Here is a 24,002-nt window from a genome sequence, read left to right as displayed (position 1 = left end):
GAACTTGTCCAATCTGAGTCTGTGTAGGCTTCAATGCATCTTTTGTCATGCATCCTGAACATCAAGCCTTTTCTAGAAGTAGACTTCAAATATCTCAGAACCCGTGTAACAGCCTCCACGTGTCTCTCATAAGGAGCCTGCATAAACTGACTAACCATACTGACTGCATATGATATATCAGGTCTGGTATGCAAAAGGTAAATCAATTTTCCCACAAGACGTTGATACCATTCCTTGTTTACAGGAACATCTCCCTGTTTGCTATTAACTTCCACAGACATATCTGTAGGTTTACACTTAGTCATTCCTGTTTCTTTCAACAAGTCTAGAGTATGCTTCTGTTGAGAAACAGAGATTCCTTCTTTTGATCTCGTTACTTCCATCTCCATCCCAAGAAAATACCTCAGACTGCCAAGATCTTTGATCTCAAATCCATCTGCCATCCTCTGTTTTAACTTGACAATCTCAGTTGTATCGTCACCTAACAAAATAATATCATCAACATAGACAATCAAAACAGCTACCTTTCATGATGTCGATCTTTTAATAAAGAAAGTAAGATCAGAGTGTCCTTGAACAAACCCCTGGGACTTAACGAAAGTAGTGAATCTATCGAACCAAGCTTTCGGAGACTGTTTTAAGCCATATAAAGATTTCTTTAGTTTGCAAACTCGATTATCAAACCTTGCTTCAAAACCTGGAGGTGGGCTCATATAAACCTCTCATTCTAACTCACCATTCAAGAATGCATTCTTTACATTCAGTCGATGTAAGGGCTAGTCTTTGTTTACGGCAACTGAAAGAAGAACACGAATCGTGTTAAGCTTCACTACTGGAGAGAAGGTTTCTGAGTAATTTACTCCATATGTCTAGGTAAACCCTTTTACAACTAGCTTGGCCTTGTATCTATCAAGAGTTCCATTGGATTTGTATTTAACAGTGAACACCTACTTGCACTCGACAGTTTTATGGCCTTTAGGAAAAACAACCAGATCCCAAGTTTTATTTGTTTCAAGTGCTCGCATTTCTTCCATAATTGTAGCTCTCCATTCGGGGACTTCTATGGCCTTATGCACACTGCTTGGTATCATCATAGTATCCAGGTTGATAGTAAAGGCCTTAAATCCCAAAGATTGATTACTATAGGACAAGGAATTCTGCATAGAATGTTTGATACATGATCTAGTTACTTTCCGTAGGGAAATTGGCAGATCAAGAGTAACATCATACTCACCAAGTTTTTCTATCTGTTTATCAGTACAAGGTTAGTGGTAAAAACCACGTTCATCCTTTTGTTGCAAGTTTTCAATTTCCTGTGTATCACCTGATAATTCATTATTATCACCAATCTCAACTTCGTCAGAGTTCATCACATTGATCACATCACCTTCAACCACATCACCCCCAACACATTCATTATCATCAGGAACAGAGGTACCTTGAGTTGGTTTCGGTTCTGACTCTTAGACAACTTCCGGTGGAGCAACAGGGGGAACTATTTTCTTTCCAAGATTCTTCCTATAGTAGATTATCCAGGGCACCTGTTTCGTAGGAAGGACATGGTCATTCGTTTTAGGGATAGGCTCAGAAAGAAGGTCTATAGGAACAAAATATGTGGATGTGTTAGCCTCTTCACAAGCGGTATCCCCTTGAAGAGGACTAACGGGAAAAAAAGGGGTTTATCCTCGAGAAAAATGGTGTCCATGGTGATAAAGTACTTCCGGGAGAAAGGCTGAAAACACTTATAGCCTCGTTGATAAAGATGATATCCAACAAATACCCTTTTAGCACGAGGAGCGAACTTACTCTGGTGAGGACCATGATTATGAACAAAGATGGTACATCCAAACACCCTAAGGGGAACATTCGGGAAGAGATGAGTGGATGAGAACGACTGATTAGACCACTCAAGGGGTGTTTGGAATTTAAGCCATGGGGGGATATTTGATTGATGAGATGAGCTACAGTAAGTATAGCATCCCCCCATAGATACAAAGGTAAGGATGTAGGAACCATGAGAGATCGAGCCACCTCAATAAGGTGGCAATTTTTTCGCTCAGCCACCTCATTCTGTTGAGGAGTATAAGCACAGGAATTCTGATGGACGATATCCTTCGAAGTCAAGAACTCGCGAAAGGTCTGATTAACAAACTCCCGTCCATTGTCACTTCGAAGAATGGAGATTTTAGCATTAAAATAAGTTTCGATGATAGTGTAAAACTGTTGGAACACAGAAGACACTTTAGATTTGTCAGTAAGGAAAAACACCCATGTAAGACGGGTGTGATTGTCAATAAACAACTGTTTACCGGATATAGTCGTGACGTTAGACAGACATCACTATGTATCAAATGGAAGGGTTGGGAAGGTTGAGAAGTAAAAGAAACCCTAGGCTATTTTGCACAAATATAGACATCACAAGATAAAGAAGAAACGTTCACATTTCGAAATAAATGGGGAAACAAATATTTCATATATTGAAAGCTTGGATGTCCAAGATGAAAGTGTCATAATAAATAATCGGTTTCAGAAACAGTAAAAGAAGATAACGAGCTAGTCCTAGACAAACTCCTAGAGGGAGTATCATTGGAAAGGAAATGGAGCCCTTTACCATGTCGGGAAGTGCCAATCGTTGTCTCCGAGTTGAGGTCCTAAAACTAAACATCATCCGGTGAGAAAACAACTCTGCAGTTTAAATCTCTGATTATTTTACTTATATATAGCAAATTGTACAGAATCTTCGGCACATGAAAAATATTCTGTAAAATCAATCCTTGAAACGGAGACAAGTGACTTTTTCTGGCAACGGGAGTAAAGGATCCATTTGCAATTTGAATTCTCTCATTTCCAACTCTTGGATAATAGGAGATGAATTGATCAGATGATCCAGTTAAGTGATCGGTCGTTCCTGAGTTAAGTATTCAGGATTCATTTCCCTCAATAAAGAAACTAAAGGACTAATTGGACAATATTGCCGATCCCTACCGTACCTGAATCAGTAGAATCAGTCACCTGAGAAGCAGCATCAACAGTTTCACTTACGAGAGCTCGGCTGAATTTAGACTTGTCATTCAAAAGGCGATGTTTGCCATTTGGTGGTCGATCGTGTAATTTCTAGCATTGGTCCTTTGTGTGCCATGATTTTTTGCAATGCTCACATATAGAAGGAAATTTTCCGTTCTGCTTGTCACTCTCAGATCCAAAGGACTTTACCCCAAAAGCAGTAGAGTCCATAGTGAAAGCATCAAATCTATTCATAGCGCTTGTCCTATCCTCCTTTAACCAGACTTCAGAGCACACCTCCATAAGGGATGACATCGGTCTTTGTCCCAGAATCCGACTCCGGACAGTGTCAAATCTTGAGTTCAAGTAAGCTAGGAAATCATAGACATGGTCAGCTTCCTCATCTTTGAATAATGGACTCTATCAACCAAGCAATTCCAGACAACTTCACGATACAAGCCCATCTCTTGCCATAATGGAGACTATTTATTGAAGTAGGACGGCACGTTCATTGTCTCTTGCTTGCACTCATAGACTTGTTTCCGCAATGTATAAAGTTGTGAAGCGTTTTTCCTTTTCGAATACAATTTTTGGACAACCTCCCAAATATCCCAAGCAGAAGCTGAATAGAGCAGAGACTTTCCAATCTGTGGTTCCATGTTGTTTATCAGAATTGAGTGGATGAGGGAATCCTCCCCCTTCCATATACGCTCCTAAGGGTCCCCAGGGTCCGGTCTCGATATCTCCTCAGTCAGATACCCAAACTTATGTCGTCTCTCGAGGACCATTTTAACAGATTGAGACCATGAGAAATAATTCTGGCTGTTTAGTTTCTCTTCGATGGTTATTCCTGCAGAGTTTCCCACAGAACCAGACAAAATATTCGCACTAGGTAAAGTAAAGTAAGCATTTACTGGATTTTTCGAATATAACGGAAAGCCAAAAGACAAATTTGGATGAGAATTTGCTTGATGATTTGTCGTGGTCCTAAAGATTGTCCCGAGTGCTGAAATCTGTTGCTGCCAACTTGCTAATTGTTGTTGGATTGCAACGGGCCCGCCATAACCAACTGACTCGACTTGAGGGGAATTAAACAGAGTGGGCATGGGATGCATCTACCCATAGGTGCCTGAAAAAGATATCTCAGCAGATATGGAAGAAGCAACGACCGAAGAAACGATAGGTGACTGTGAATAAGGCTGGACCGGTGAACTGGACTGTGGCGCGGCTGGGTAAACCGAAAGGAACGACACCGAACCCAAGAAACCATTGCGAATCGTTGCAGAGCTGGTGGCTGGACCAGATGCAAACTCAGTCGTGGCTCCTCTTAGCGTCGGCGTGGTTTGGTCAATCGGCTGAGAAGAAGAGGGATGCCTGATCGGTTGGAGTGGCTGGAATTGCTAGAACGACTACGTGGCTGAAGGTGCGATCATCTGGAACTACTACACGACTGATGATGGACAAGGGAGAAAAGTTGTTTATGCTCCGAACGACTGGACGACAGGGTTGTTTCCGGTCTGCTGTTGAATCTGCATCGGCCTGAGAATAGACCAGAGGTATCAATCGACAGCGGCCTTAATTTTAGCATTATGTGATTTTTCTGCCAGAGTCCCATCACTGGTTAACAAATGAATTTCTTCTATTCTAGATAGGATTTTATCACCTTGCTCTGATACCATATTGAAAAATAGGGAAGAAGAAAGAAGACAAGATTTAACGTAGAAAACCCTAAATCAGGGAGAAAAAAACCACGATAGAGAAATTTTATTAATTTTGTTACACTTTACAAAACACCCAAACTCAAATATAAATAGCCTCAAAACAGGAACCCTAAAATTGTAGACACCATATAAAAAGACAAAAAAGTCCTTAGACTAAAACAACAATTTTCAACCATTCGTATATTGCTAACATTGATTTGATGACCCAGTGGAAAGAACTTTGTCAAAGTTTGATGGACTAGCTTTATATATTTGATTATGTTCAAGTGGATGAAGGGTAAAATAAATGTAGTTATGTTCTTATCAGTCCCATGTCTAGGGTACAAGTGGGGTCATTGAGAATGGAATTTTGGTTCTCTTTTATAAAGGCTATGGGATAAGGATTCCAGTACATGAAATTCATTTCATAACATTTGTTGATGCACTTTTCAACAAATCACTGATCACTGTCAGGTTGTCATCTACCTTATTATTCAATCAGGTTGCTAGTTCTTGTCAGCATTATTTGGGAGATCTGGGAATATAACCCTTCCTGTCAAGTATCATCAAATAAATGCATCAATAGTTTGGTTTTATTATCATTTACTCTCTCTCCCTCTCTAAAAGCGTTTTTTTAATTATTTTTTATTTTTTATTTTTTTTAATATCTGTGAGTGTTTGGATTAATTTATATGCAATCTCACGAGATAACTCGTCTGACCTATAACATTTGGGCGTCAAGGATATTGGATATTAAATCTTTAGATTGAATTCATAACTTCTTAGTCTCTTATCAAAGGAATATTCTTTTATTTATCATTAGGTCAATCCACAACAGTTTCTCTCTCTAAAAGCTAGTGGACTTTTGTGGCTGTATCATTTAAAAGCACAATAAATACAAGTATCTCCCTTCTTTTACATTTTAAAAATGGAGTAGCTTCTTATTTTTTTCTTTAAAAAAAAATTAATATGAAAAGCTTCTTTTTATATTTTAAAAATCGAGAAACTTCTTTTCTTCGTTGTTTATCACTTTGAAATTTGTGAGGTGAACTTTTGACTTCTTGGTTGAAGATATGTATTTTTAACTAGTTGAACTATGTTTAAATACAAATTGGTCGAGGGTAGTTTAGGTGGAAATTTGAAATTCTGACTTTTTGGTTAGAGGTATATAATCTAACTCAGGATTAAATTGGCTATCAAGTTCGTGTGTTTAACAATTAATGAAATAGCAAGCATCAATTAATTGTTTTATTTACTTGGATTTAATGTTACTTAACAAAATAGGGTAATTGTATTAAATGGTAAAATTATAGAAAATATTTTCAAGTATAGCAAGATATCATTGTCTATTGGTGGTATACTGCGATAGACATTTATCTCTGACATTGACACTGATAGGTTTCTATTGTAGTTTATCACGTTTTATCACCAATAGATGGTGAAATTTTTTTATATCTGTATAAAAGTTTGACTTATTTTTTTTCATTTGAAAATAGTCTGTCAAAATATTATTCAATAATTTATTAAATTAAGGTATAATCAATTAGATATTGGTTCAGAAAAAAGAAAAAAAAAAGATAATTAATTGTATGGCTTTATGAACATAATTCATTGGACAAAGATTTAAATCCGCGATATCTGTATGGTATTTTATTTGTATGATTAAAACAATTGTTTGCCAAAACGAGTGTATTTTGTTCGATCAATAGGTCAAAGTTTAAAATTTTCTGTCTATATTGAACTCAACAAAATAAGTGTCATTCAATTCCATAAAATAACTGCTATTCAATAGTTAAATTGGATTAAATTAATATCACATTTACCAAATTATAATAAAAATAGATGTAATTAAAATGAAATTTTATTAATGGATGAATCATAGTAATCTTGAACTATAAACTTAATTAGATTGATTTTGACCGTATCTACCTAGAATTATGAATTTGTCACATTTATTGTTAACGTTATGACAACAGGTGACGGTGAAGGTCATGCGTTTCACTTAATTTTTAATTAAAAGTTGATTGAACACCCTCAACTCCTCAATTAAATTATAATATTTGATTACAAATTTTAAAGTGGGGTTTGTAATTTATTACGATTACGAAACGCAGGTAAATAACGACAGTTGAAGCCTACTTTTTATATTACTAGTATTGATGAATTACTTTTCATATTGGATAAACATAGTCTAAATGAATGAGAAATATAAGATCAAAAGTTGAATTCCAACACCATAATAGAGCAAATATTAAACTCATAAAAGTTAAAAGAGAATGATGGAGCAAATATTAAATTTATATATTTTCTACAAATCAATGAAAAAATAAACAATTTCTTATTGTATATACAATATAATATCCATGGCCGTAATATAAACAATAAAGATCTATAAAGGCCATATTGATATATATCATTATCAATACAAAAACATTACTCATTGAATAACACACCAATTACCACATGAATCGATCCTCCCTCAATGTCATGATTAAACTCTTATACACACACATAAAGATTATAAATACATATTAAAGAATAATTAAAATGACGGAAGGATCCCCAAGTTTTTCAATTTACCACAATAAGAAAGCATTAATACAATATACTTCCAAAGATTTATACAACATAGATATACATACATACACACATATATATGGTTTCATATACAATCTTTTCAGAAATTTAATCCTCTTCTTCTATGAAGTATTGAAATTAAACAAGAAAGAAAACAAATACTCCATTTTCACCAACCTCTGCAAAATGATGAAGTTTTGATGAATATTTTTCTCTTCATTGTCAATTATTAGAGAAAAGGCTTTTTTCTAATTGGCTTCTTCATCAGCTGGTGTTGATCACCACCACCTTTGATCAAATTTCTCAAAAATTTTCCAACCACTTTTTTCAGCTTCACTCCTTGTAATCCATCTTGATGTTGTTTCTTCACAATTTGAAGATTGTTGATCTCTTCTTTACTAAAGTGTTGACCGAGCGAGTTCCTTCCTCGGTTGCCCTCGTCTGACCTCGTTTCCTCCTTCCCTTCGCCATTGATGAGTTGTTCTAAGCTTTTACGATCGTTCTCGATCTCGAACCCTTTCGTTGCAGGGCTCTCGAATCGATCTCCTTCACCGATGACATTAAGATCGTCATTGTTCAGTGCAAGATTTTGAAGTTCATCTTGGATTTTGGCTGGCTTTCTTGTTCTCTTTGACATGGAGATATCATAATGGTGTTTATGAGATATGCTTTCACTCCCCATTTGCTTCACAAAGGGAAAGGCCATTGGCCATGTGTTACATGCCCTTCTATATAATATATATATATTTTTCAAAAAATAAATAAAAGTATTTTTTCTTGTGAAAAGGAGAGAGGAAAAAGAATTGTGAAGATTGCTTAGTAAACAATGAAGGTGGTAGTTTTAAAGGCATTTCAAAAAGGTGCAAAGTCTTTTTTTTATTTAGATTGTTTGTTCTTTACAAGTGAGAGAAAAAGGGTCACAAATCTGCTGCATAATGGAAAAAGGCTTGTGGGTTGGTGTTGTTTTTTAAGTATTACCAAACATCTCTTTTCATTCAAATGAATGAGTAATGATGTTGCCCTTTGCTTGGATCAAGAGGATGTGTGCTTAATTTCTTCTTCAATTGGGTTTTCTTATTCTCTATTTTGTTAATTATTTGATATTTTAGGTTAAAAATTAAGCTTATAAATACTACTTTTTGCTCGTAAATTTTTATGTTTTACTTTTTTGTTGGTGTGTTTTGAAAAACTTGCAACTCTTTTCACTAAACTATTACACAAAGATGCGTTCTAGTGGACTGAAGAAGTGACTTTGGCCTTTAAAAACTAAAACAAACTATGGTGATACTTATATTGACTTTAACAAATGTAACCTTTATCATTGAAATTGATGTGTTTGTCCAAAGCTAAATATGGGAAAATTTGTACGGATGACCTAATTTTTGGGTCCAAAATGTAAAATGACCAATTTTTAAAAAATAATGTCAATTAACCCTCTACTGACATGATCGACATACCAAATTACGTAAATTGCTCTTACTTCTTCGTCTTCTTACCTTTTTACTGATAACCTACCAAAACTAAAAATTCTTCATTCAAATTTTCCAAGGCTAACGACTTCGTATCGCTCATAAACTAAAAAACTTTTTAGAATTCAAGAGAACAGTTTTTGGGCGATTTGTAGACGTTGACATGGTGTTTAACAGCCCAATTATCCATCACATGTTGCTGAGAGAAGTGAAGAGGATGAGATCAGACTCAATGTCATTCTCTATTTGTGGAAAGGTTGTCACTTTTTCAAAGGATGACTTTTTGTTGATGACTGGTTTGTGGCAATCCCCAACACGAGTTGATCAGAACCAACAGTCCTCGTATGAACTTCCTATCAAGTATTTTGATAATCGAGTGACGAAGGACACCTTACATCTCCGTCAACTTGAAGAAAAATACAAGGACTTGGAGTTTGAAAATGATGATGATGCTGTGAAGATCATAGTAGTTTACTATACTGAGGTCACAATGATAGGGAAAAACAAATAAAAAAATGCAGTGGACCTCAAATGTTTCAAGGATGTTCAAAACTTAGAGTACTAAAACAGTCATGATTGGGGTATCATTATTTGGGAGAGGACATTGGATGCCTTAAAGACTATGTTGAATGATAAAAGCGGTCTATACAAGACGAGGGTAAAAGGGAATAAAAATTACGTTGTAAAGTACTCTTTACGTGGATTTCCATAAGCGTTCCAGGTAAATTTGCTTAACATAATAATCGTGTTGTTTGATTTAACATTACTATTGTTCTTAATATATTTTAAATTTTATTTAGGTATGGACGTACGAGATCCTAGCTTCATCGATAGCTGGGAACATTGTGGAGCGAAGGAGCAAAGTGGCTTTGCCCCGCATATTACGATGGTCATGCTCCCACTCAGTGTCCTTCAAAGTACTCGAGAGAGAGATATTCAAGTCTAACAATGTACGTTTACTCTATGCATAATATGTTTATCTTGTTGTTAAATTGACACTAACCAGTTTACTGGGTTGTTAATGCAGATAAAGGTTAAAGAGGGCACTGTCATGTTAGATGCTGAGAGGGAGTTTCAGGATACCCTAGTGGACAAACGACCTATATTTGATCTAGGTGCCGATGATGATAGTTCTGAAAGTGGCAATAGGTCGACTAGTGATGAGGGTAGTCCTGAAAGTGAAAGTGACGGTGATGATCATCGTGGAGATGACAATGACGAAGTTGTCAGGTGGAGGGAGAGGATGAACATAAGCATTCTGAGCACGATGATGCTGAATATCGAAGGGTGGAAGGAGGGACATACACACCTAGTGATGATATGTTCCATGATGTGATGGGAGACGTACGCGATGAGGACAAGTTGAACCAACTTGATGTCTATCTTGCGGACTCCTATAGAAAACGACCTGTGGATGAGGAGTGTCCTGGGTGTGCTGCCCGCTGCAGGAAGGGAGCCAATCCCGACGAGTCTATTTATTCGTACCTGCAGACCATTGACAGCTCACTATCGAGGTTGAATGGCCGTATATCGGGTTTAGATAGTCGTGTATCTAGTATGGAGGAAAACATGACGAACATGAAAGGGAAATTGTCTACCATCCTGTCATTGTTGCAGCCTATGTGCAAGGTTTTGCATTTACTATCATTTTATGTCTTTATGTGTTTAGTTTTTTCGTGTTCGTGAACTCATCATTTTACTTTACTAATTGAATGGTTCCATGGTGAATGAAGAGATGGCCAGGTCACCCATCCCATCTCGGGATCCCGATACCAATAATGCGACTCCCTTTGACATTTTCATCCCCCCTCTACAGCCCGATACCACCACTTCACCTACTCCCACCACCCTTACAGCTCGATACCACCACGACATCACCAATTGACGTCGACCCTATAGAGGCCGATGTCCCACAAACAGAGCCCAACATGTCTGCCTTACCCACCATGCCACATATAGAGGTTGACATGTTTGGCATCACAGAGGCCGACACTTCTGGAATTGTTACGACCACAGAAGAAGTTGCACTGGTGAGTAATTTACTGAGCAGTAATCTTTGTTTATATTTTTATATTTCTTGATGAGTAACGATTTGTTATATGTTTATGTAGGAATCTCGAAGAATTAGTCGTAAGAGAAAACCTGTTGATAAATATACACCCCCAACTCAAGTAAAAAAGAAAAATGTGGTTAAGCATCCTCTCCCAGGTGTAGCTACATCACTATCCAGAGAAATCGTCACATATAACGTAACACATGATGTTCCACACAATATCCTTACAGAAATGATGGACTGGATCTTGGACGACAATACGAACAACGAGATTCGAGAGAACTCTTTTAAACCACTCGCCAAGCAATTCTTCAAGGAATTGATTACCCCGAATTCGTTGGTCGAGTGCGAAGTAAGTTTCCTAGTCTTTACTTCTTTACATGTTGGCTATCTTGTACTTTTACTGACATAATAATTTTTCGTGTAGACCATAAATACTTTATTTTATTTTATGAAAGAAAAATTTTATACTGGCTCGACTTGTGCATGCACAAGTTCACCATCTTGCCAATTGGTGTAACAGTAAATTTTGATATTTCGTTTCCTAACTTCTCATTATATTTCGTTAAGTTTCCTAGTCTTTACTTCTTTACTTAAATTCTCATTTTATTTGGCAGAGTCACCTTAATGCTCATAGTGGGGTATTTAAACGAATAAAGAATAAGACACTTCTGGAGGCTGCCCTAGCATGGGAAGATGAAGACACGTATAAGGACTACGTCACCAATCAATTCGATGTCAAATGGGCAGATGTGGATTTCATTTATACGACAATGCATATTAATGACCACTAGATGGTCCTTGCAATGGACATTAACAGAGGCCACATATTCGTGTTCGATTCACTTCCATCATACACACCAATAACAAAGCTGGTGAATTGGCTAAAGCCATTGATGGTCATAGTACCATCCCTATTTCACTACTATGATGTGGATCGTTCAAAGCCGGATCTATCCACAGCCTGTTGGAAAATCTCGCGACCTATGAACGTCGACATACAACACAAGTCGCTTGATTGTGGCATCTTCGCAATCAAATTACTAGAACACCTGGTGACTAGTGCTGATCCGTCCATAATCACTCAGGAGAAGATGAGTGAATATAGGATGCAATTAGCGTGTCAACTATGGGCAAACACTCCATATTTTTTATGTGTACATGTATTTTTTATGTATAATGGTGCTACTGCTCTTTTCATTGTATAATTGAACATGTATTTTTTATGTAAGTTCAAAGTTCAACGTTCAAAATCAGAATTTTATCAGAACATGCATTTTTTATGTATAATGGAGCTACTGCTCATTTCATTGTCTAATTGAACATGTATTTTTTACGTAAGTTCAAAGTTCAAAGTTCAATATTAGAATTTTATCAAAACATGCATAATTGAGCTATGATCTTTTCATTGTATCAATGGTATGTAGAACATTATATGGTTCAAGGTTCAAAGTTCAAACATTGAGAGAACGAGATGTTGAGAGAGAGCGAGATTGAGAGAGTGAGATGTTGAGAGAGAGTGAGATTGGGAGAGTATGAAGTTATTATTTTTTGTTACAATTATGAAGATTGAGAGAGTATGAAGTTATTGTTTTTTGTTACAAGTATGTAAATTGAGAGAGCATGAAGTTATTATTTTTTGTTACAAGTATGAAGATTGCTATTATATAAATACTCCAGTTTGTTATTTTATTATTAATATTTTTTTTTTGTTTACAAGATGAAAGTATGACGTATAAAGTGTTACAAATATGAAGTATGAAAAAGTATGAAGTATGTTACAAGTATGAAAAAGTATGAAGTATGTTACAAGTATGACGTATGAAAAACTGACCAATGGTATTTATAACAAATGAAATGTTACAAGTTAGTTACAAACTAAACTAGATTAGGGGTGTTTGTGTCTCAGTCTTTGGCATTTTTAGCATGTCGCACAGTTGTAAGCGGTTCAATACAATTTTGGTTGTTATGCCCATAATTCCCACACCGACCACATTTCATTTGTCTATGAAATTCTCCTCTGGATGGTATTCTTCTCACTCTCCGTCGCCTGGCTTGTGGCACAAACTTCGGAGGAAGGATAATCTTTTCTACATATCCAGTAGGTCTTTTCCATTAAGATATGTGGCAAGTGGATTTATAGGCTCCGCATACGCAGTCATTAGAGAGTCCACTGTATAAAATCGACTGCAAAGACTGTGGATGGTTATATTTCTTTCCTTGGCAGCAACAATTGCATGTGAACACGAGATACCAAGTGAGTCGAATTCCTTACACGTGCATTCCTTCGTGTGAAGATTGACAATACTATCCAATCGATTATCTCACACGTGTACCCGATAACAATCAATAGGCTCCACCCGATATCGTCTGCCCTTATCGGCCTCACTTGCCAATCGGGTTTCACAGTAGTCAGAGTGCAACGTCGTTTGAGATGCCCAGTAATTCCTCCATTCGTAGAACCACGATTGGAGCATTCCTCTAACATGTTCAATCAAGCATACTATGGGCATTAGTCGATACTCTTTAGTTAAGGAATTAAAACACTTTGCATTGTTGGATGTCATGTTATCATATCTTCGTTCTATTTGGTAAACCCGTGCCCACCTTTGAAGACCGATGTCTTCCAAATATTTTGTGATAGCACCGTCTCTAAAACTGCGGAGTTCGTCCTATTTTGTCTGGAACTCTGTCATGTGAAATGCCCTTGCTGCATTTCTAAATATCCCAACAACCGTGCTATCCTTAAAGTTTGTAACCAGATTTTGTTCTATATGCCATGTGCACAATCCACAAAATGTTATGGGAAAAAATGCACGAATAGCATTGTCGATAAATACCATCCGATCAGACACAAACACCAGATTATCGGGTTCTCCGATACTGCATTTCAAGTTTGACATAAACCATTTCCATGATCGATCGGTTTCATTGTCCACTATTGCATATGCTAGTGGGTATAATTGATTGTTCCCGTCCATAGAAACTACAACCAACATGGTGCCTTTGTATTTTCTTTTCAAGTGCGACCCATCAATAATAATACAAGGTCTACAGCTTGCGAAACCTCTAATACAAGGCCTTAATGCCATAAACATATACTTGAAATGCACCTCATCTTCAAGTTCGATCTCAAAGACTATACCCAGATTCTCTATTTTTAGCGCTTATCCATAAGCATGTAGTATGAAGTATGGGTATTCTGGAGTACCTTTAGTGAGATCATACGCGGCTTCTCTTGCACACCATGCTTTATCATAACTTATGTTCACGCTATAATCTCTCCTTATATCCTCAATGACATGACAAGGTTTATAAATACGTCTTATTCCCGTGAACTTATCTTTAATGAGCTGACCAACAACCATAGCAGTTGCTTGTCTATGGTCTGTCTCTTATACACATCTAGATGTGTATAAGAGACAGACTTCTAGTGAGATCATACGCGGCTTCCCTTGCACGCCACGCTTTATCATAACTTATGTTCACGCTATAATCTCTCCTTATATCCTCAATGACATGACAAGGTTTATAAATACGTCTTATTCCCGTGAACTTATCTTTAATGAGCTGACCAACAACCATAGCAGTTGCTTGTCTATGATCGTGATTCAAAATTCCAATGGAACATGTGTGCGAACTGCAGTACTTTGTGATCTTGAATATATCAGACCTTTCCATTTTGACTGGACGAAGGCTCCACTTATATGTCCCTAATACATTTGACAGTGAACAGAGATTTGGTTAATTTCTTGACCTTAAATTCGAATTTTTTTTTTATGGACAGAATAGATAATCTCATTTTCAAGTCCTTTTTGCTAAAAAATAGGTGACCAACTTCAACGTCCTCTGTCCCAGATGAAGAGATGCCAGGCATAATCAACTTTGTCCTATGACTTGAAGACACAGATGGTGGAACCCTGAAGTTGCTGTAGAAAGACGCACATCTCCATGATCACGATCCATTTCATTCAATCCTTCTGGTTGCTCATTCACATCCACTGAAGGACCACAATCCACATAATCGAATGTTGATGGTACAGTGTTGGTAGACAATGGAATATCATCCTTTTTCCGACGAAACTGATGATTTCTTATATTGTCTGTCCACAACCATATCATCATAACTCACATTTCCAAACCTCATTCCAATATTTTCGTCCTTATTAGACTTCAACGTTACAGCTATCTGAAGTCTACTAAGCTCTTCTCGTAAAAAAAGGAAGCGAAATCATCATCATTCAATATGCAATGTGGAGGGGCTTCAAATTCAAGCTTATATTTAACTTTCAGGATAAGATAAACTCTGATGAACTGACATTTGTAACCCTATAAATGTAAGATTTAAGTTCTTCATAATTCAATGTATGGGGCACAACGATTCCTTTCAAACATCCCCCAATATACGAACTTTCATTCTCATCCCAATGACCTCCAATTCGAATAAATATGCATTTTTCTATCATCCTACAAAGAAAGAGAACATTTTTCATTAAGCTTTACAAGCAATTGAAGTGTACTCTCGCTCTCAATCTCCCTCTCTCTCTCTTAATATCACTCTCTCTCAAAATCTCGCTCTTTCAAAATCTAGCTCTCTCTCAAAATCTAGCTCTCTCTCAAAATCTCGCTCTCTCTCGTAATCTCGCTCTCTCTTAATCTTGCTCTCTTTCTTAATCTCGCTCTCTCTCTCTTACTCTTGCTCCCTCTCTTACTCTTCCTCTTTCTGGAAATCAGAGTTTGTGTATCTTGCTGGAAATCAAAGTTTGTGTATCTCGCTCTTCCACTTAGCTTCTTTGGCAGCTTCACAAGCCGCTACATACTCAACCTTCATTAAGAATTAACATTGACCCTGAAGTAGATTTCCTAGAATTCTTATCAGTCTGGAAATCAGAGTTTGTGTATCTTGTAAGGATCAAATTCTTAGAACCATACACGAGCATATAGTCCCTTGTTCTCCGAAGATACTTAAGGATGTTCTTAACGACAATTCAGTGATCAAATTCTATATTAACTTGATATCTCCTAACTATCCCTACTGTATAGCAGATGTCAAGTCGAGTACATAACATTGCATACATCAAGCTACCAACAGACGATGCATAGGGGATCCATCTCATTTCCTCAACCTCATAAGGTGTCTTAGGACATTATTCCTTAGACAAAGCAACTCCATTCCTGAAAGGAAGCAAACCTCTCTTGGAATTCTACATCAAAAACTTGATAGCCATTTTATCAATGTATGATGCTTGAGACAAGACGAGCGATTTGTTCTTTCGATCTCTAAAGATCTGAATGCCTAGAACAAATTGTGCCTCTCCTAAATCTTTTAGTAGAAATTGGGGTCGCCAGCTAATTTTAAATTTCAGTTAGTAGACCTACATCATTCCCAATGAGCAGGATATCGTATATATACAACACAAGGAAAGCTAATAAACTGCTAATGATTCTTTTGTAAACACAAGGTTCATCAACAATCTGATCGAAGCCATAAGATTTGATCGCAGTATAAAATCTTATATTCCAAGATCGAGATGATTACTTTAATCCATAGATGGAACGATTAAGTTTGTAAACCTTTTGCTCTTGACCTTTGGTTATGAATCCCTGAGGCTGTTCCATATAAATGGTCTTCTCAAGATTGCCATTCAGAAAGGCAGTCTTGAAATCTATTTGCCAGATCTCATAGTCATAATATGAGGCAATGGACAGGAGTACTCGGATAGACTTCAACATGGCAACATGTGAGAAAGTCTCCTCATAGTCGACTCCCTCAACTTGGATATAACCCTTTGCCACCTTGAAGGTTTACACCTTCTCATCAACACCCCATTTTCTCTTGTAAATCTACTTGCAACCTATAAGTTTCTCCCCATCAAGTTGATCTACAAGATCCCGAATCGATTTGAAGTACATAGACTCCATTTCGAGATCCATGGCTTCGATCCATTCATCTTTGTCAACATCCTCCATTGCCTTATATTAAGACAATGGATTCTAAACATCAACGTTAGTTACGACATATAGGATTTCTGTTAAACCATATAACGAATAGACGGGTTCGCAACCCTCCGACTAAATCAAGGCTCCCTCAACATTTAAGGTGGATATGACCTACTAGATGAACAAATTTCAACAACTTTTGTTGAAGTATTGGGCTCTTCAACAACTCTTGTTGAAGGTTCAGTTGTTTCACAGGAAAGTCCACTTAACACTATTTTACGGCGGGGCTTATGCTCTCTTATGTGGTTCTTTTTTAAGAATATAGCATTTGTCGACATAAACACTTTATTATCTTTGGGATCGAAAAAGTAACCACCTCTTATTCCTTTAGAGTAACCTACAAAAAGGCGCAATTGTTAACAAGGTTCCAATTTCTTAGGATTTTCCTCAAGCACGTGTATTAGCAACCCAGATCTAGGAATGGCGTAAACTACTTTTACGACCATTCCAAAACTCCAAAGGTTTTTCAATAACACTTTTCGTTGGAACACAGTTCAAAACATAGGCTGCAATCTGTACTGCATAACTCCAAAACGAGTTAGATAAGGAAGTATAACTCGTCATAGAACAAACCATGTCCAATAGGGTTCAATTTCTCCTTTCTGATACACCATTCTGTTGAGGTGTAACAAGTTATGAGAGTTGGAATACAATTCTATATTCTATCAAATAGTCCTCGAATTTTAGATCCATATACTCTCCATGTTTTATTTAATGCATTTTGAACTTCAACCCTGTGCCCTTGATCTCTTCAAAGGCTTCAGACTTATGTTGCATTAAATAAATATACTCATATCTGGAGTAATCATCAGTGAAAGTGATGAAATATTCAAACCCTTCTCTTGCCTTAATATTCACCGGATCATAGAGGTCTAAATGTACAAGCTTTAAGGGCTCTTTAGTCTATGACCTTTTCAAGTGAAAGATCTTTTAGTCATTTTTCCTTCAAAGCATGACTCCCATACAGGTAAAGAATCTTCTTCTAACTCGTTTAGAAGTCTATTCTTAACCAGTCTCTCAATCCTATTAAGATTTATGTGTCCTAATCTTAGGTGCAAAAGATGAGCATTTTCTTTATGAGAAAATTTCTATCTTTTATTCTGAGCTACCGTAGTTTTAAATAGTTTAGTATTTAAGAGGGTCTTTGTTGCTAATGGTCATAGCACATATAAATTATCTTTCAGCTTAATAGAGAAAAGTTCTATACCATTCTTAAAAATAAACGCTTTATTTAAAGAAAATGTACAGAATAAAGTTGTTCGATTAAATACTTTACATAAATTAAGTTTCATTTCAAGTTGGGAACTACACATACATTTTCAAGTAAAATATTATTTTTCTGTAAAGTAAGCCTTTGTCTTTTTGCCTTTTTGGGTAGCAGTTGGTGGGTTAGCCTTCCCCTTTTCACCTTTCTTCATCTTCAATTTTTTGGTGCTAAAAGAGGAACGAACAAACTTAGTTCCAGAGGTTGAACCTCTGTAGAATTTCTTTGAGGACGAGACAACATTTGCCTCACCCTTTTGTTCCTTGACTTTCATCAAGGATTGGAAAGTCTGTAGCTCGTTGAGCAACGTGATCAGGTTATAGTCAATCTTGTTCATAACTAAAGGAAATCAAACATGAGAATTTCCATAAGTAGTGGAATTATTGTTCCAAATTTCATTCGTATTTGAACACACACAATTACAGTCAACAAACGAAAACTAAGGGGTCATGCAACATACGAAATTATAACATGCTTTTAGTACGATCAAGGGAAAAATAAATGTACCTTTGAAGACTCATCTTCAATCTCCCATGATCACGAACGCTCGTTCAAATGGCAAGACAACAATCATGAACGCTCGAACACTTCAACCGCAACACAACATGATCACAACAACCACGAACTCAGTGATCTTTAAGATCACGAACACAACGAACAACCTCCAAAAAACCTCAAACTATGTCGAGTTGAGTACGAAACCACCATTATGGTACCTTGGTATTCTCAGTGTGAGAATTCAGAAGTGTGGGCTATGTGTAGAATTGGTTAGAGGACAAGACCGAAGAAAGAACAATCGTATAAACGATTGAACAAGTGGGAGATGACAAGGTCTATTGTATAGACAATGCCCAATCGTTTAACAAATGCTATGTGATCATTTAGCAAAAGCTCTGCAATCGTTTAGCTAATGGCCAGTTGAGTGAACTATTGTGTAGTGTCACTCCACGATCGTTTGGTCTCTCTTCAGCTATCGTTTAGTGAATCTAATCCACTTAACAACCTTTCCGTGAGTGATTTCGAGAATGGAAAATCTCAATACAACTACTTTAGAAAATCTACTAAATTTAGGAAAACATTTTTCCTTTTACCTCACAGTTACCATGAAACTACCAATAACCTCCCAGTTAATTGGTTATTAGAGAAAAAAATACAATTATCCAATAATTAATACTATTATAAATAAATAAATAAATATATATATATATATATATAATATATATATTATGTATGTATGTATGTATATATATATATGTATGTATGTATGTATGTATGTAATGATATATAACTAACTTACCATACTATATTTATAACCTACAGTTTTAAATTTTCATCTCATGAAACATATAAACCATAGTTCTTTTTTCTATTTCATGGCATTTAATGTAAATGTCATTTACATTAATCCTCCACTTTTATGTATCTCATATATCACACCGATCATATCATATATAATTGAATTTCCTCTTGTCAATTTGAACATTTAAAATCAACACAAGGAACTTATTCTCAACTTGAATCCATTGAGTTACCAAGGAACTTTATGGACATGTAGCTTGAAGCTCCAACGATACGTGAAATACTGATTAAACTCTTTAGTCACGGGATCCCACATCCGTTAACTGTCAAGCACTTCACTAAGACCGACAGTTGAAACTCTCCTTACTAAGATATATTTATGTGTCCATATCAACCAATCAATGTACGATAACCCTTCAAAGATCGCTCGTAAGTCAGCTGGCAATAACCGTTATGCCTTGTAGTTACATCTAACTCCTTAAGTACCACCGATCCTTCTAATGAAACAATAGTTATGTCCTAACTATGATTAGATCTCTCTTCCAAAATAGGTTGTGGCCACTATGTTCAAGACTGGAATCAACTCCTAAGGGAGCAATCTATCTACTTACCCTGCTTCAGGGAAGGAGTGAATTCCATCTTGAATAACTGAGTTCTCTAGCTCCCAAATCAGAGATATCCCCAAAAAGATAGGCATGTTGAGTTGGCAATCTGGCACTCTCACCCATACTAATCAAAGGACCGCCCTCAAAGGAATGAGTTCTCAAAACACTCAGGATTGAGGTCCTGTCACCTATGGTCGTTTAGGTGTGATGTAAGTCTCTAGTATCAATGACATTATACACAGAGGTCGAGTCATCTCGTGGTCCAGTCTTATACAACGACATTATTACCACTGATCCCTCTAATAAACATAAGTCATAGTCCTACTATGACTGAGTCCTCTGTTCCAAAGAGAAGTTGTGGCCATTATGTTCAAGACCTGGATCAGCCCTTAAGGAGCAATCTATCTACTTCTACTTTGGGGAAAGAGTGAATTCCATCTTGATTAACTGAGTTTCTAGCTCCCAAATCAGACAAATCCCCAAAAGGTAGCATGTTGAGTTGGCAATCTGGCCATTCTCACCCATACTAATCAATGAACCGCCCTCAAAGATAGGGTTCCCAAAACACTCAGGATTGAGGTCATGTATGGTCGTTTAGGTGAGATGTAAGTCTCAAGTATCAACGGCGTTATATACTGAGTCTATTCATATCGTGGTCCGATCTTATACAAACTCTTTGTATAGGACACCCCTGCTCGCATGTCTCCACATGAATGGTCAGGATCTACCATCTATAGTATTTCACAACACTTGCAAACCTCTAAAAATCGGGTCGTATCCGTAGTGTCACAAAGATTAGGTATCCCTCCTTAATCCTTATACTACAGACCTATTTAGGTTATCACTTAAGGCATTATCCACTTGTATATCTCATATACATGCTTAAATTTACATACAATAACGATGAAGCTTTGTTTATTGGATATGAGTAAATGCCAGAATAAAATAACTCTTATTTTATTCATAAAATTTTTTATAAATTACGAACTACGAGACTCTTGGAGAATTAGGACACTAATCCCAACAATCTCCCACTTATCCTAATGTCTCGGAAGACTAATGTACAATATAAGATAAATACATGTACAATATATAATAAACTAAGGCATACCCCAGTATCATCTCCCAGTTGCCCTAGACAAGATGTCGCATGTCCCACAAACCCAGACTCTCCAGGTGACCCTCAAATACTTTAGCCGTTAGAGTCTTTGTAAATGGATCAGCAATGTTGTGCTCTGACACGATCTTCGTCACTATCACAAATGATAACCAACTTATCATACTATATTTATGTTTGCCTCAACGATGACTCCGAGGTTCCTTCGAATTTGCCACAGCCCTGCTAATATCACAATAAAGAGTAATCGACAAATCCATATTTGGAATAACTTCCAAATCTGTAAGGAATTTCCTCAGCCAAACAACCTTCTTAGCTGCTTCGCAAGTGGCTACGTATTCGATTTCCATAGTGGAGTCTGCGATTCATCCTTGCTTGATGCTTTGCCACACTACAGCCCCTCTATTCAGAGTGAACACTGACCCCGATATCGATTTACGAGAATATCTATCAGTCTAAAAGTCAGTCTGTGTTGAAGGAAATCGACAATCGAGATTTTCGTGAGCAGCGGAACCAAGACAATTCCAAATTACAATCATGAATCAACATATATTTACAGTCGACTTCCATACAAGTGGTTATGCAAATAATACCGAGAAATTACAGCATGAACATCAAATGTACAGAGGGAAAAACTGTACTAACAACGGCAGAAGCGTCTCCACGCTCCGATGCGTGACTCTGATCGAACAACAGAAACCACGAACGCTCGATCTACATGATCGCGACACCGCACAAACATAGCACGAACACTTCGCACTCGTCCTCAACGATCTCCTCGGTCACGATCTCTTCTTCAACACCATGAATGGACTCCTCCAAAGCACCACGAACGGCCTCCAGAAAACCTCGACGATGTCGAGTTGAGTCTGACACCATCAACAAGGCGACCTTGGTATTCTCGGTGTGAGAATTCAGAGGGTGGGCTCTGTTCGGACTTGGTGTGAGGCAGACGAATGGAGGAAACAGCGATCGCGTACACGACTGGGTAAATGGGAGACGTCGGAGACCTATCGTATAGGTCGATGCCCAATCATTTAGATAAAGCTATGCGATCGTCTAGCAAAAGCTATGCGATCGTTTAGCTCTATCGTTTAGAACGGTCAATTCTACACGATCGTTTAGTAAATACTGCAGATAAATCTGTATTTACTTGACGACTTCCGTGAATTTCATTTCGCTGGAGAGAAAACTCAAAATTCTTTTTAAACATTTTTAAAAAACCTTCTTTTCAAAATAGGAAACCGATTTCCTTTTAAACTCATGGTTACTATGATCAATAACCACCCACTACATTTAGTTATTTAAAAAAAATATTAATTATCTAATAATTAATATTATTATAAACATATATGATAACCAACTTATCATACTATATTTATAACCTATAATTTTAATATTTCATCTCATGAAACATATAAACCATAGTTCTTTTCCTATTCCATGGTACTTAATGTAAATCTCATTTACATTAATCCTCCACTAGATGTATCTCATACATCATACCGATTATATCATATATAATCAAAATACCTCTTGTCTATCTAAACATTTCAAATCAACACCAAGAACTGGATCCTTCAACATGAATCCAAGCTACCAAGGGGATCTCATGGACCTGTAGATCCGAAGCTCCAATGGTACATGAATAACTGACAAATTCTTTAGTCACGAGATCCACCATCCGTTAACTGCCTGGCACTCCACTAAAGACTGACAACTGAACTCCTCTTACCACAAATATATTATGTGTCCATATCAACCAATCAACAACGTGATAACCCTTCACAGATCGTTCGTAAGTACAGCTAAGCCAATAACCATTATGCCCCTAAAGTTACATCTAACACCTTAAGTACCACTGATCCCTCTAATGAACATAAGTCATAGTCCTACTATGATTGAGTCCTCTCTTCCAAAGAGAAGTTGTGGCCACTATGTTCAAGCCCCGGAATCAGCCCTTAAGGGAGCAATCTCTCTACTTATCCCTGCTTCGGGAAAGAAGTGAATTCCATATTGTGAATTGAGTTCCCAATTCCCAAATCAGACATGTCCCCAAAAAGGTAGGCATGTTTAGTTGGCAATCTGGCCACTCTCACCTATACTAATCAAAGGATCTCCCTCAAAGGTAGGAGTTCACAAAACACTCAGGATTGAGGTCATGTCACCTATGGTCGTTTAGGTGAGATGCAAGTTTCAAGTATCAACTGCGTTATATATCTTTACAAAACAACGAGACTCTGGGAGAATTAGGACACCAATCCTAACATGTGTATCTTATAAGGATCAAATTCCTATCTCCTCCATACACGAGCGTGTAGTCCCTCGTTCTTCAAAGATACTTGAGGATCGTCTTGACCGTCTTCCAGTGATCTAATCCTGGATTGGACTAATAACGACTAACAATCCCTACTGCATAACAAACCCCTCTTGGAATTCTGCATCATGTACCTGATCAACATTTGATCGATGTACGTTGCCTGAGACAAGCCTAACCTCTTGTCCTTACGATCCAAAATGATCTGGATCCTTAGAACATACTGTGCCTCACCCAAATCTTTCATTTGGAACTGGTTAGCTAGCCAATTTTTAATATCAGTCAGAAACCCTACATCATTCCGAATGAGTAGGATATCATCCACATACAATACCAGGAAAGCTACTAAGTTGTTGATGATCTACTTGTAGACACAAGGCTCATCAATGTACTGATTAAAGCCAAACGATTTGACCGCACTGTCAAATCTAATGTTCCACGATCGAGATGTTTGTTTCAGCCCATAAATGGACCTATTAAGCTTGCAAACTCTTTGCCCTTGATCTAGAACTATGAACCCCTCTGGTTGAGCCATGTAGATGGTCTCCTCAAGATTACCATTAAGAAAGATCCATTTGTCATATTTCATAATCATAAA

The 24,002-nt window shown here is 37.1% G+C and overlaps 1 protein-coding gene across 1 annotated transcript; it reads right to left on the bottom strand.

Annotated features, from left to right (window-relative positions):
* Nucleotides 1–7,398: 7,398 nt before the first annotated feature.
* On the bottom strand, nt 7,399–7,975 carry LOC120084478. The gene has a single exon (XM_039040267.1). The coding sequence runs from the start codon at nt 7,960–7,962 to the stop codon at nt 7,510–7,512; it is 453 nt and encodes a 150-aa protein (XP_038896195.1). The 5' UTR covers nt 7,963–7,975; the 3' UTR covers nt 7,399–7,509.
* Between the last annotated feature and the right edge of the window lie 16,027 nt (nt 7,976–24,002).

Source organism: Benincasa hispida, chromosome 9, assembly GCF_009727055.1.
Source record: "Benincasa hispida cultivar B227 chromosome 9, ASM972705v1, whole genome shotgun sequence".
Lineage (NCBI taxonomy): Eukaryota > Viridiplantae > Streptophyta > Magnoliopsida > Cucurbitales > Cucurbitaceae > Benincasa > Benincasa hispida.
The sequence above is the reverse complement of the archived record's forward strand: the minus strand, read 5'-3'. Positions and strand labels throughout refer to the sequence as shown.